General features: G+C 44.0%; 1 protein-coding gene across 1 annotated transcript in view; it reads left to right on the top strand.

Moving 5' to 3' along the window:
- LOC146606950 (NACHT, LRR and PYD domains-containing protein 12-like) overlaps positions 1-11,938 on the top strand; it is a 28,130-nt gene extending 16,192 nt beyond the window's left edge. The window contains exons 6-9 of the mRNA XM_085349138.1: positions 746-919; positions 3,008-3,187; positions 4,527-4,700; positions 11,714-11,938. Of these exons, the coding sequence (XP_085205264.1) occupies positions 746-919; positions 3,008-3,187; positions 4,527-4,700; positions 11,714-11,906 (721 nt within the window). The 3' untranslated portion in view covers positions 11,907-11,938. The remainder of the gene's footprint in view (positions 1-745; positions 920-3,007; positions 3,188-4,526; positions 4,701-11,713) is intronic.
- Positions 11,939-14,631: the final 2,693 nt, after the last annotated feature.

The following is a 14,631-nucleotide window of genomic DNA, read 5'->3' as shown; positions in this document are numbered from 1 at the left end:
ACAATATTCAAAGGCTGCTGCTGGACACAGACAGGTAACATCATTTTGACTTGCTGTCACCTGGATCTGGAGTCATAAACACTGAAGCGCTGAACATTAATACAAGTCTGTTTCTGCCAACTAGTGATAAACCTGCAGACTAATGGCTCAGAAAGCTAAAACGAGCCAATCATTTCTGTGTTTAGTTCCCCTGAAATCAGATGTGATATCAGCAGCTCTGAGTTCATTCATCATTATTGTCCAGTGATGACATTTCTGCTCCGTTTGGTGACAGTCAGCAGATTTTTCCTGAGTGTGGACGTGAACAGTCGTACCTGACAGCAGCAGGTAGCAAACAGAGATCGTCTTTCCAGCTGGAACTCTTCTTCACTGAGCTGAGCTCATTCAAAATGTTCTGGATTCAAGACAGGAAACAGTCCACATGTGTGTCTTCACTCTGACTCTGGATCAGATCTCACTGACAGACTGTGGACATTATGGAAGCCTAAATGTGACACCATCTTCCTCCTTCATCTGCAGATTAAAGCCAAACAAAGATTCTCATTAAAAGTCTGCAGGTCTGAGAGAGACTCAATCGTTGTGTCATGTCAAACACAGTAAGAGGAGCTGAAGCACAGATGTGAAGAGCAGATGTTCATCAGATTATGACCTCACTCTGTTTTGTCTTCATATACATTCAGTCTGTGTTTATAATGCAGACTTTCTGCTTTTATAATAACACATTTTGTATTTTCTATGATCACAGACTGGCTGACTGTGGACTCTCAGGGACTCATTGTGAAGTTGTGGCCTCGGCTCTGAAGTCCATCCCCTCCCATCTGACAGAACTGGACATGAGTGAGAACAAGCTGCAGGATTCAGCAGTGAAGCTTCTGTGTGCTGGACTGGAGAGTCCAAACTGTCGACTGGAGACTCTGAGGTGAGTTCACTGACTGCAGCTGTTGTTGTTTTTCTATATTTCTGATCTTTGATATTTGAAACGTTCTTTAGTTCCTAAATGTTCAGGATGTGTCTGAAGACAAATGTGAAGAAGTTTGAGTGCTTTCAGAAATGTTGTGTCTTTCCAAACGACTGAACAACAGTTTTCCTCTTGGCTCCAAATAGAAGTGACAGACTTGAGCAGGGTTCATTTAAAGGCTGACAGAAGTGGAGTGGTGACGGGGAGATGTTTGTCAGGACAGCTTTTCAGCCTCCACAGGTTCATGTTGTGCTCCATCAGTCAGTGAAGATGAAGTCAGTACTGGTGAGGCTGTAGAGTGTGTGAGGGATGTGAATGAGGCTGTTGGAGATCTGATGATAGCAGATAAAAACAGGCTGCAGAGACTTTGAGCTTGTGTGGAAACAGACAGAGAAAAGAAAGACATGAATGTCAAAGCTAATAAAGGTGAAGTTAGGAGCTGTGACGATGTTCATGTATCAGAAGCTGATCTGGCTGCTACAGAGACGACCCACACAGCTGCTGTGGTGAGGTTTGTGTTAAAGCAGAGGAACACAGGCCCACACATGACAGCAAAGCAGGTTTCAGGCTCTGTGAGAGGATTTCAAACAGAAGCTGGAGAAGAGAAAGGACTACAGAAAGAAGGCAGCTGAGACCAGTCCAAGTGTTTCCATGGAGCCCAGTCTAACATTCATTTATACACTAACGTACAGAAGTGAACGGGAAAATGAATCCATAGTTTCAAATGTAGAAATAGTTCTCAGTTCATTTACAGAGTTTAATACAGTTCATGAGGAAATGTTCAAAACAGCAGCTGAGAAGAAATCTTCTTCACAAAGTTGGATCCAATTCCAATAGTTTGTGATGCACTTTAACGCAGCGTGAGCAGTTCACTGCCTAACCCCACAGAGACTGTCAGTCTGGACTTTTCTTTATTTCTATTGGCTGTCAGTGAGATTTCAGAGCAATCAGAGACTGTGGGTCTGTGTATGAAGTATAATTCATGTGCAGTTGTTGAAGTTGTAGAATGAGAAATGGCAGTTTGGGGTATTTCCTGCTTTCATTGTCCTGCTTGTGCTGATGAAAATGTTTATTGACGTGTGAATTCATTCTTCAACGCTCGATTCTGCCTGAACAACGAGAAAACTTTGCTTTGTGTAACACAATTCAAAGCACTGAAGCATCGACTTATTTCATTATCCAACAATGAAAACAGGAAACACAGACAGCTGGCCTTCAAAGTAAAAGCTGCTCCTTTTGAAACATGTTGGTGGTAAAATGTAAGAAGAGCTGAAGCACATAAATGATCTACGTGCCAAAATATTAAACACAGTTGATATATTTGTGTGAGTGTTGTGATTCAGGTGTAGATGTAATAATGTACATATAGCAGAGTTTCCTCTTCTAGATCAGCTGATCAGAGTCAGGCCAATCAGCTCTGAGCATGCTCAGTCTGAGTTATGGAGCCACATACTATGATTCACCATGGCAACGGCATGAGCAGAGGCTCCGTGTGAATCCAGAGGAGCAGAAACATGAATGATGACAGTAGATGTTTGTGTGAAAGTGCTGGAAGCAAATGAGTGTGTGATGTTCTTTCAGTGTTGCACTTTGTAGACGCTCCCTGAGCACTGGTCTCACAGCCAGCTGCACATAGAGACCAGTGTTGTTAGTCCAGGTCAGAAGATGACTTGTTGGAATGAAAATGAGCTTGTAGTTTGTCTGCTTTAATAATGTGACTGGAAAAAGGTGTTGGACTTCAAATATGTCCATTTCTGTCACACTTCACCTTTAAAAGTGAAGCCATGTGGTTCCTGGAAGGAAAAACACGACTTTTTCAAGTCTTTGTCCTGTTTTTATGAGAAATGTACGACTTTAATGTGAAACATTCAGAGTTTTTTCTCTTGTTGTGTTTGTTTGAAGCTGCTTCCTGTTGGCTTCAGCTGTTTGGAGTTTCCATTTTCTAAACTTCTACATTCTGAACCTTCTTCAGCTCTGAACAGATGATGAAACACTGAATGATTTCAAGCACTTTGTCTAATAAACTTACATCTTTCATTCTTTATACAGATTGAAGAGCTGTGGTTTGTCAGATATTGGCCTTGATTATCTGGCAGCAGCACTGAAGTCCAACCCCTCGTATCCCACAGAGGTGGACCTGAGTGGAACCTACAGCAACCTGAAGGGTTCAGGAGTGAAGCATCTGTGTGGTTTTCGGGAGAATCCACGATGTCGATTTGAAACTCTGAGGTCAGTCAGCATGTTTTAGTTGTGCTGAGATGAATATGATGTGAAAGTTGTGCTGACACTAAACTGCAGACATCAGGCTGATATTATACTGATCCACACTGAGGATCTTCATGGTAAAGTCTGTTTTCTTCTTCTCTGGTTTAGTCCATTGACTGCAGCAGAACAATGTTCACATTTCAAACAGTGATACTCAACCTATGGCCCGCGGCCCACACGCGGCCTGCCCACCTTTCCTGATTCAGAGAGAGGGGACCCTGATTAACTGTGTAGCTTCTTCCTCACAGTTCTAAGTATCAGACACAACAATGAATAATCCACAGCTGACTGTCTTTAGCAGGTCAAAGGTCACGGCACACAGCAGTCTGTGAAACAGTTTGGAGCAGGAATTCTTGCACATTTACAAACTGACACTGCTGCACGGCATGCTGGGTAATGCTAGCTGCTCAGTTATGGGCGTGCTAATAGCTGTGAGGCTCTGTGGCTGCAGAACACTGAAGAAGAGAAAAGAGAGGTGGAGGATGAAGAAAAGAGGCGGAGATGAAGCAGAAGTTTAGCTCCAGAGAGGAGCTGTGTCTGTGTGGGCGGGGCTCAGGCAGCTCCGCCCACACAGTGAGACTGAAGCAGGTGAAGAGTAATAAATGAAGACAGCAGACAGGATTTGATAAGCTGATGTACAAACATGTAGAATGATGGTGGCAGCTACAGAAACAGGTCCATACAGACTGAAGCGTGTCTCAGTCTGAATGTACACTGCTGTTATAAGAGCTGTGGAAACTCAGGTCAAAAGGACGTAACCACACTGCTGACAGTTCCAGGACATTCACAGAGTTACAGCATCATTTGTGACCATAAAGACAGAAAGCTCATCCAAATCCTGGGATTAAAAGTCTGTCCTGGTGGTGTCCAGTCAAACACGTCTCTGTGAAAGCTTCAATCCAACAGGCTCCAAAGTCCTTCTGCTCATTTCCTCGCCGGGTTCTTGATGCTCCTGTACCATCTCTCTGTCATCCTCCTCGCTCCCTCTTTGCACTCACAGTCTTTGTGCATCATTAACACTCACATGAGGAAAACCAAAGTTTTACTGGGCAGAAGATGATCATCAGTGACGCTGTCTTTAAAACACTCTTGTTAGAAATGTTCGACTTTAATGTGAAACATTCAGAGTTTTTTCTCTTGTTGTGTTTGTTTGAAGCTGCTTCCTGTTGGCTTCAGCTGTTTGGAGTTTCCATTTTCTAAACTTCTACATTCTGAAGCTTCTTCAGCTCTGAACAGATGATGAAACACTGAATGATTTCAAGCACTTTGTCTAATAAACTTACATCTTTCATTCTCTATACAGATTGGAGCGCTGTGATTTGTCAGAGATCAGCTGTGATTATCTGGAAGCAGTGCTGAAGCTCAACCCTTCGTATCCCAGAGAGGTGGACCTGAGCTCCCACAAGCTTCAGGATTCAGGAGTGAAGCAGCTGTGTGTTCTTCTGGAGAATCCACAACATCAAATTGAAACTCTGAGGTCAGTCTCCACGTTTTAGTTGTGCTGACACTGTCGATCTGTGGAACTAAAACCTTTATACAGGAAGTCTGGTTCAGCTCTTTGTAGACCTTCTAATCTCTGATGCTCTGAGTCTTACTCAGTAGATGATGCAGAGTTGTGAAGCCGATGTGGGTGAGAACACTCGCCCAGCTCTAACTACTTTGACGTCCAGGCGGCTTCCCTGCTTGTCCTGATACAAACAAACCTGAGTAACCTTGCAGGTCAGATCTCATCAGTCACACCTGTTATGGCAGCTCTCCTCTAGATTGTAGTTCTTGTTAACCTGGGATGGTTTTAGAAGCCTGGACCACAGACTGCAAGGGAAGATATTACTGGGAAAGGCCAAAGCAACCTATTAGACCCATTAAACACTAACATAGATGAATACTCAGATTTAAACCTTTATTGTTTCACAAAGGGTTAAAAAGGGAACGTCCACAGTTTAGACTGCAGCAGATTTTATTAAAGCAGTTTGACAGGAGCAAAGCAAAAACACAAAGAATAAGTGTTTCACATATTAATACATATAACATAATAATAAAAGAAAAGCAAAATAATGATACAAAAGAATGAAAAAGTTGTCCAGAGCAGCAGGATGTGAGGTCTGCAGAAACACAAAAACACAGCAGCTAAAAATAGTTGTTGAAAGAAAACGAGGTGGGAGCTGCTGATTCCTGAGCTTTGATACTGGATTATCTTCAGTAGTTATTCCCATCACTGCTGTAGGAGCTACATTTAGTCACAGCTGATTGTCTTTGACCAATCAGAAGACTACTGTTGTAAAAACAAGCAGACAAAGAACCAATGAGAGTGAAGAACAGGATAAAGAGCTCGTGTGATGGAGGCAAAGCAATAATCAGCAGACTGTAGCAGTTTCTATCTGGATGAAAGTAGGAGCTCAGCGGAGCTCAGTCCCATATCTTTGGTTAGAAACAACATCAGTGATTTCCTGCTGCTCGAGATGATTCCAGCAGCTCTCATTACAGCAGCTGATGAGAGAAACAGCTGATGGCTCACAGCTCGTACACTGTTGGATCTCCAGATGTTCACGTGGCTGAAGTCTGTGAAGAAACTGTGGTCCACGTAGTTCACACGGCCTCAGATTGGACCGAGCTCCCTGGATCACTGCAGCATCCTCAGCTGGTACATGGACGTCTCTGCTCCTCAGTCTTGGAGCCCCTGCAGGTCCGTCCACACCACCGGGGTCTTCTCACTCACCTTTCCTTTGTCCTCGTCCTTCATCGGCCGTGCTGTGTCTTTGTTCCTGCGGTGTTGTTCCCACGATGCAGCGCTGATGTTCCCTCCTTGAATGCACAACAAGTACGGTGCTGGTCTTTCTCGGGTGGAGCAGAGACAGATTGAAGTCTTTCAGGCTTTAGTGCCGACTTCCCTGACAGAGGCTGGACTCCATGGTCTGCACAGGAGGCTTCTACACTGTGTGGAGGTGACTCCTGGACTTGAAGACAGGCTGCAGGTACATGTGTGATGAAGAGGAGCTACAGCAGTGTGATGGAGCTGCAGGTGTGAAGGAAGTCCTGCTGTCCTGTCCCACCCTCATCTTTGCTTCCTCTGTCTTCTCTGGACTTGTCCTCCTGTTTCAGAAACAGCACTGCTTCATGCCGAGGGTGGACGGGAGCGTTGGCTCTGATTCTTTTACCGTCCACCACAAGGAGACACTGATGCTGACCTCCTGATTCATCTGCATGTGTTCTGCTTCACACTGCTCACCTCCACCAAAGACTTCACAAACATCTTCTTTCTTTGAGTCCAGTTTGTCCCACAAACACTTCCAAATCTCCTCCTCTGAGATTCTGCAGCTTCTTGCAGTGTGACTCAGCTGACTTCTGACAGACCACAGACTGGCACAGCATCCACATGTGTCTCCTTTCAAACAGGCTCTTGATGTTTCCTCCCACATCATTCTGGCCTCTCAGTCTCCTTTGTTCTCCAGCTCTGTAGCTCCAGCTGGTGAAGCTTCAGTTTTCCATGTTGGTAACAGTAAACTACAGCCTCTGCTGTCAGCTGGGTAACTAAACAGAGCTGCAGCACGTCTCTGCGGTGGTGCTACATCCAGCCTGCAGACGGCCGTCTACATGTTGTAGTGGTTTACAGTCACCAGGGGGCGCTGTCCCAGCCATGCAGGCAGTGGGCTGCTCTGCTTGTGCTGTTGTTGGTGAAGCTGAAGTGAAAGTGATAGGTTTGTAGTTTGAACCTATCCACTGGAACGTTAAGGACAATCTGCTACGCAGCAAAAAGCAAGACACAAGGCACCAAAGTTCTCTGGTTTACTCATGCATGAGGGAGACCTGGCTGGAGCCAAGCGTCGTTCCACCACTTGACCACCATCAGACTCTCAGCCAGGCTGTGTGTGTGTGTGTGTGTGTGTGTGTGTGTGTGTGTGTGTGTGTGTGTGTGTGTGTGTGTGTGTGTGTGTGTGTGTGTGTGTGTGTGGTACTGCTGATCAAAGGGTCATATAACATCCTTGGTCAGGAAGAGGGTAGACCCCCCTTCACCCTAGATGGTTCACCCTAGATAACATGGTGAGGAAGTCCAGCAGTTCATCTAAACAAAAAGCACTTAGACTAGAACAGACGTAGCTACGTTAATCCTACCATAAAACAATAAGAGAAGGTACGACCTCTCTCGTGCTCCCAGGATGTGGGTGTGCATTCTAGTGTGGAATACACACCAAGCCCCTGCAGCCTGCTAAAGATCACACATCCTATCACTACACAATTGATTATACACCTCTAAGAATATATGGTTAAATATTTCCTAAAACAAATGACAATAATAAAATCTAAACCCATCAGAAAGCGAGAGTTAAAACCCTGAACAGTGTCCACTGAGCTTCTCATGCTCTTCTCATGCTCAAAGAAGTTTAACAGGAAGGACGACTCGTCCATCAGGCGTCCAGCTGTCCGTGACCGTGTCCACAGCAGAGTGTGACCGAGGCTTCATGCTAACACGCACACATGAAGCTAATACCACCACGAGCAGCTGCTCAGTGGATTTGGAGGACAAATGTCTGCAGCTTCTCACAGGCAGTATGCAGAATGTGGATCTCCACAAAGACTGTGGAGAGCTCGTCCCACACTCTAAATCCAAACTTGTCTGCACAAAACTTCTCACACGTTCCCGTCACAAGTGTCTTCTAAGTGAAGCTACCAGGTTCAGGTCCAGCTTGTTTATCTGGAGCTGCAGGAGATGATCCATCCTCACAAAGCAACACAGCAGATATGCAAACACACAACACAACCAAAGGATTCTCTCTGCATGTCTGTGGCTGATGCTGCTGGAACGAAGCTGTTTGAAACCTTGTTGTTCTGCACTTTGGGACCAGAAGAGGAAACTGAAGCTCTGTGCAGAGGGTCCAATGGAAGCAGCCAAGCGCTGTAAGTGTCTGCTGTACAGGGATGCTGGTTCAGCTGTGGCTCAGTTTCACAGTGTGACTCAATAAAAGCAGCAGGAAATCAAAGCTTGATGCTTTCATCAGTGTGGAAATAAGAAAGTTTCCTGTGACAGACGCTGGAGCTCTTTCACTCTCAGCTTCACAGTTTCAGCTTCAAACTTCTTCCAACATGTTTCTAACACGGCCACATTCCACCTTAATGGAGCTGATATCTTGTGCATCAGCACATTTTCTAAAGGCAGCGATCACATCTTTAGTTTTGGATGTTTAACTGCAGATTGTTTATGTGTTTATAGCACATTAATTACAGCAGCAGCGTTGACCACAGTGCTGTACAAGAATCCAAAATAACGATTAAAATAACTCCTAATATTAATATCACACATCAAATATCAAATAACTCTCATGCTGTATTAAAAGCCAGTGAATACAAATGTGTTTTCAGAGCAGATTTACAGAGACTGACAGCAGGAGCTGGGGCTGTTCGATAGAACGATGTATATATGATGACCATATGAAAACGTCTATCGTTTCATATCACGCTCTTTGTTTCCTGCTTATGTGTTTGTGTTTTCCAGATAAAGCTTTCAAAATAAATCTGAAGATCCTGTTGAGAGTTTTCAAAATAAACACAATACATTACTGCGGTCGCTCGTTTATCGAGTTACGTTCTAAAAATAAGTCTCAGAATGAAGTAGCAGCTTTATGTTTTACAAGTATTATAGAAGTTTTAAGGCAGTTAAACCCTCACTGCACACTTTCTACACTTTTCTCAGACAGGCATGAACATTTTCACACTTTTCTCTCTTGTTTAAACAAAGTTCAAACCTTCATAGAAAAATAAGTTCATTATTAAAGAGTGAAAGCAAAGTGTTTCTGAAATGTGTCAAATCAGCCTTTGCTGGCATTAAATGAGCTTCTGTGTGAGGAGCACTCGTCCATGGCCTGGGCTCCTCGCTGTCAGGTAAAGTTTCATAAAGCTTTTGAGTTTTTCTGCAGATAATGTTGGTGTCCAGCACGATGTTCTTTTTCCTGCGGTCACTGAGCCACAAAGCCAAAGCTGACTCCATCCTTACGATGTTCTTGTTGTGGACAGTTACAACCTTTTTGCCTCCTTGTTGAAACTATGATGGTCAGCATCTTCCTCTGCCTTTGGCTGCTACCACAGGTGCAAAACGTCTCGTCATCATTGTTGTTTGTTGGGACAAAACGTACAAACATACAGTGCAGCACTGCAGAGTCACACTGCTGTAAATTTGAACACATTCTGTACTGTACAGGAGACACGGCACGCGATTGGCTGACAATGGTCTACAGCCAATCAGGACGCAGAACACAATGCGCTGTAAAAAACAAAAACATGCAAAATTGCACAAAAAAGATCAGCGAAACAGCGAGGCCGCCAAAGGTGAACTGTGTTACAGCGAGGGACCAGCGTATATGTGGTTGTTGGGACGATAAATGTCTTTGAGCTTGTGTCAGAAGACGAGCTGCAGCTTTCTGGACCAGCTGCAGTCTTGCCAGGCAGGTCCCACTAACTCCAACATATAAGGAGTTACAATAATCCAGCTGGGACGTCATGAAAACGTGGATCGCCCGTTCAAGGTTTTTAAAAGATATAAATGATCTCACCTTAGATAAAAGCCTCAGTTTGAAGAAAGACCGCTGTACAACTGAGCTCAGCTGTTTTTCAAATTGCCGTCAAATATAAGCCCCAAATGTAATAATGCGATTTAATAAAAGAGCTGAACCAGTCTAATAGAGCGCCCTTGATGCCGCCATGCTCCAATGGTGAGGTCAAGATGCTGTGGTCAAGGCAGCGGTCAGATCCAAAAGCACAGCTGAGTCTCCTGATCAGTGGCTGTTAAAAGATCATTAAGAACTTTTCAAAGTGCAGTTTCAGTGCTGTGAAGAGCTTTAAAACTAGACTGAAACCTTTACAACAGATTGCAGCTGAACAAATATAATCTTTTACAAAATCTTCGACAGGAAGGGAAGCTTTGAAATAGGCCTGAAATTTGAGCGGACAGAGGATCCAGATCAGGTTTTTAGTACAGGCTGTACAACAGCATGTTTAAAACAGGCTGTACAACACCTGAACTAAGACTGCTGTTAAAAATCGCTAAGATGTCGGAACCAACAACCTTTAAAATCTTTTTAAACACGTGTTGGAACAACATCATTTGGACAAGATGATGTCTTTATAGCATCACATCGTTCCTCCACCTGATCAAACCACACAGGCTCAAACTGATCAAAAACAGCTGAGCAGGTGAATATTTTAGCCCCGGTGCGATCTCGGGCGAGAGTATCGATGATGGCCAAAGGGCAGCGTCCAGCTCTACGGCCGCTGAAGAGCAGACTCAACAGACGCGCGTGATGTGGATCCTACTGCTCTAAAACTGGAGCTTCTTCAATCCATTAAAGAGGACATTTGTACGCTGTTAAAAGAAGAACTCAGAAATGCATTGAAAGAAGATTTTGACAATATAAGGGCTGACGTGCAAGGACTGAGAAATGAGATCGCTAACAGCATGGCGGCGACGTGCGGCGAAGTTGATGGAGTAAAGGTTAGAGTGAAAGAAGCTGAGGATGGGCTGTCAATGTGGAGCGATGAGGTGACCACCCTGCAGTCTACAGTAGAGAGTATGAAGGAGGAGCTGTCTGACCTGAAGGATAAATGTGATGAAGGCAGGAAGCGGAGAGCTAACATCCACATCATAGGGATCCCAGAGGGCCTGGACTCGAGCTCCTCCACGGCCGTATCCGTGCTACTACGTGAAGTGCTGGGTATGGATAAAGACGTTATTGTCGACCGCTCACACAGGAGCCCTATCCTGAGAAAGCCAGCTGGTAACCCGCACGCCGTCATAGCCGAGCGTCACTACTACCAGGATTGTGTGGCTACGCCGTGCCAGGGCCCAAGCCCCGCTTGAGTTTAACGGACAACCTATTGCAATATTACGACTGGGCGATATGACCCAAAGTTCATATCTCGATATTCTTTAGCTGGATGGCGATATACGATATATATCTCGATATTTTTGAAGCCAGAAAGTTCGAACAAAAAGAGAGTTCTTAGTCAAAGCTGTGTCCCAAATCTCACACAGGCACATTTATTAACATACAGCGTAGATGTACATGAAACAATTACTCAGGAATAAATGATCAGCATTTATTAAATAATAATGCTCCATAAATAAAAGAAAACAAGGTTGTGTTTGTGCATAACAAAAAGCTCACAATCGTGCAGTCAAAATGTAAACAGACGCTGAGCATAATAACAAGCAGCTGCTCTGTTCCCAGGTTCTACTGCGTGACTGACAGCCTGGAGTTTGAAACCCTCTTTGTAACCGTGTCTCTTACAGGTGCCATTTATGGTCCTTATACACACTCAATACAGTAATATTACGTTGAAGCAGAGTACGTATCACTCCGCGAGGCTCCTCGTAGCTGTAATGCTCCAACAATCCATCAAGCGGTGCGGCCTCGTAGCTGAGCAAAGTCGTACCAAAACATCTTTTGAAAGGTTTCTGAGCGCCGTGTAGCACATAACTTACATCTTTCATTCTTTATACAGATTGGAGCGCTGTGGTTTGTCAGAGATCAGCTGTGATTATCTGGCAGCAGCACTGAAGTCCAACCCCTCCCATCTGAGACAGCTGGACCTGTGGGGAAACAAGCTGCAGGATCCAGGAGTGAAGCATCTGTGTGGTTTCCTGGAGAGTCCAGGATGTAAACTTGAAACTCTGGGGTCAGTCAGCATGTTTTAGTTGTGCTGAGATGAATATGATGTGAAAGTTGTGCTGACACTAAACTGCAGACATCAGGCTGATATTATACTGATCCACACTGAGGATCTTCATGGTAAAGTCTGTTTTCTTCTTCTCTGGTTTAGTCCATTGACTGCAGCAGAACAATGTTCACATTTCAAACCTTCAAAGAAGAAGAAAAATCCTCCACTGGAAAATTCACTGTGAAACTCTCAAACTCTTCATTGCACCTTAAAGTCTGTCTGACACTGAAATCCAAAGCAAAATGTGTGTTTGCTTTACAGACAGCAGTCCAACACAAACATACACACATCATCCAAAACACAGTCCAACATCCAAATCTCCTCCACTGCCAGCATGAATGATGGGAAAGAGAAGGAGGAACACTCTGACATTCAGGGTTAGAATGAGTTTCATCAAGCAGACTGTGAAGATCAAAGCTGCATTAGAAAGCTTACATGAATGAATGAGTGGACAGAAGTGGACAGAGATCATCTGAAGCACTTCAAAGGCTTTAAATCAGCACATTTCTCTTTATTCTTTATCAACTCTGTTAGTTTCTCTCAGTTTTCTGTGGAATGAAGCTAACAGCAGGCTAATAAGATGCTGACCAATAGGTTTCTATTAAAGGTTGTAATTTGTATATGAAAAAGTGCTTTGGCTCAGCAGGGATCAGCTTACAGGTAGAATACAGCTGCTGGATGGGATTAGCATGTCATAGCTATCTACCAAACTGCTAACTGGGGGATTTCAGGCCATCTATGGATCATTTTTGCTAACTGTTTATTCAGCTTAGGCTCACAGGGCTGCAGCCTGTGCCCTAGCTGTCATAGGGCAAGAGGCGTGGCCCACCTGCACAGGTGAGCAGTCCATCACAGGGCCAACAGAGAGCGACAGAGAAGCACTCCCTCACATCCACACCTACAGCCAATGTAGAAGCACCAATGAACCTAAGCAGCATTTCATTGGACTGTGGGAGAACATCCAACCTCCACAGAAAGGCCAACAAGCTTCAACCTACAACCTTCTTGCTCTAAGGCACTAGTGCTAACCACTTTTGCCCATTTCAGCCCAAATCCTGCATCTTCCTGTTTCTGACTCCAGGCCAGCTCCACTAACACTTTCTCATCAGACACTGCCACCTAGTGGAGGAAGTCTTAGTTCCATTTGAAGCTTCAGATTACAGTTAGTTCCTTTACAAAGAGGTGGAGGTGGTGGGGCCACAGCACCATCATCACTGAGTGCCATAGGACACTTAACCTTTGTTTCCATATGCTGGGAACTTCCTGTTGTTCCAAGGAGGACTGGAAAATGTGTGAAAATCTCCCAGTCAGTTCCTCACAGCACACTTCAATCATTTCCCTCCCACAGCATCAGGACCAGGGCTTTTTCTCTCTTTGGTCCCACTAAGAGATTTTCACACAAACACCTCATCAGTGGGACTCTCAGAGCTACCAGCCCTTTGCTACAATCACAAAGCTCTTCATTGAAATCAATGATATCAAAGCTGGAATCAAATGAGTCCAAGTCTTCTGCTGATTCAGCATCACATTCATCTTTGCTCCTTGTTCTGCATCCCCACCATGGACTTCATTCCTTTCCAAGCCAGCCTTGAGTGTCCTTTATTCAGCTCATCCTCTGCTTTACTTTTACACCTGATTTTAGCTGCTTTATCTCTCTTTCAACAGGTTTCTGTGCCTCAATCTTTTTCTTCTCTCCCTCATAACAAGACAGCTTCTTCTGCCTGAGAACATGTTGGAGTGATTTACTAATCCAGGGCTGCTTATTGGGGAAAATACTTCCTGTTTCCAAAGTAATCCCCATTTTTCCCAGAAAGAAATGTCAGTAGAAATCGATGATCTAAGTGAGAACATGAGCCTTTAAAAAGTCCCAGTGGGTGCAGTCAAAGCAGTCCCTCAGTCCCAGTATAGAGTCTTTGGTCCAGACTGGAACAGCTGTGTGCCCAGTTTGAGCTCTCTTCAGTGCTGTGACCTGACAGACCCAGAGGGGCCATCACATCACATTTAGAAGCTCCCCTGATGGAGCCACAACACATGTCCAATACTTAGTCTGTCTTGTTGGACCAAAGGCGTAGATTTGGTTTTGCCATTGGTGGGGACGAATAATTCAACCACCGAACTCTGCCCTGTTTCTTTTTTTTTTTCCCTTTTTGTTTTGTCTTCTTAATAAAAAGAGGAGAAATATACTTGCCTACATATGCTATTCTACGTGCTTTTAAACCATTTAAAATCACAATTCATAGTTTTATATGTGAATTATATAATGTTAAATTACTATTAAACAAATGACTGACTAAAGTATTTTAGGCTTTAGTTTACTTCAGCCATAATCCATATAAATCAGGTATCATACAAAAATAAAAATAGAGTCATGACAATAAAAGAATATGACTTTAAGGACTTAACATCATTACTTCAGTTATAACACCAACATCTGTTATATTTTGGCACTAAGGGAACACTGAATGACCTGGTGGGTTTTGTCCATAAAACTACTCGTCTAAGATTACCACAGAGTAAAAGATCTCTCAGCAAAATTCTGCAACATTTTAGGCACTATTGCTCCGATCAAATCAGTGAGCTGAGATGTTTTATTCTAAACATGAACTACTGTTACAGCAACAGACATGGACTACTGGCGTCCCACACAACTCAATGTCCACTATGTGAAGGAGCCAAACACATGCCTGCTCCTCTCATTAACT

Source organism: Diplotaxodon limnothrissa, unplaced genomic scaffold (assembly GCF_057381915.1).
Source record: "Diplotaxodon limnothrissa isolate DT_005_m unplaced genomic scaffold, D_limnothrissa_male_GT1.1 unmapped_scaffold_1, whole genome shotgun sequence".
In the NCBI taxonomy this organism is placed as follows: domain Eukaryota; kingdom Metazoa; phylum Chordata; class Actinopteri; order Cichliformes; family Cichlidae; genus Diplotaxodon; species Diplotaxodon limnothrissa.
This window is presented reverse-complemented; position numbering and strand designations above follow the sequence as displayed.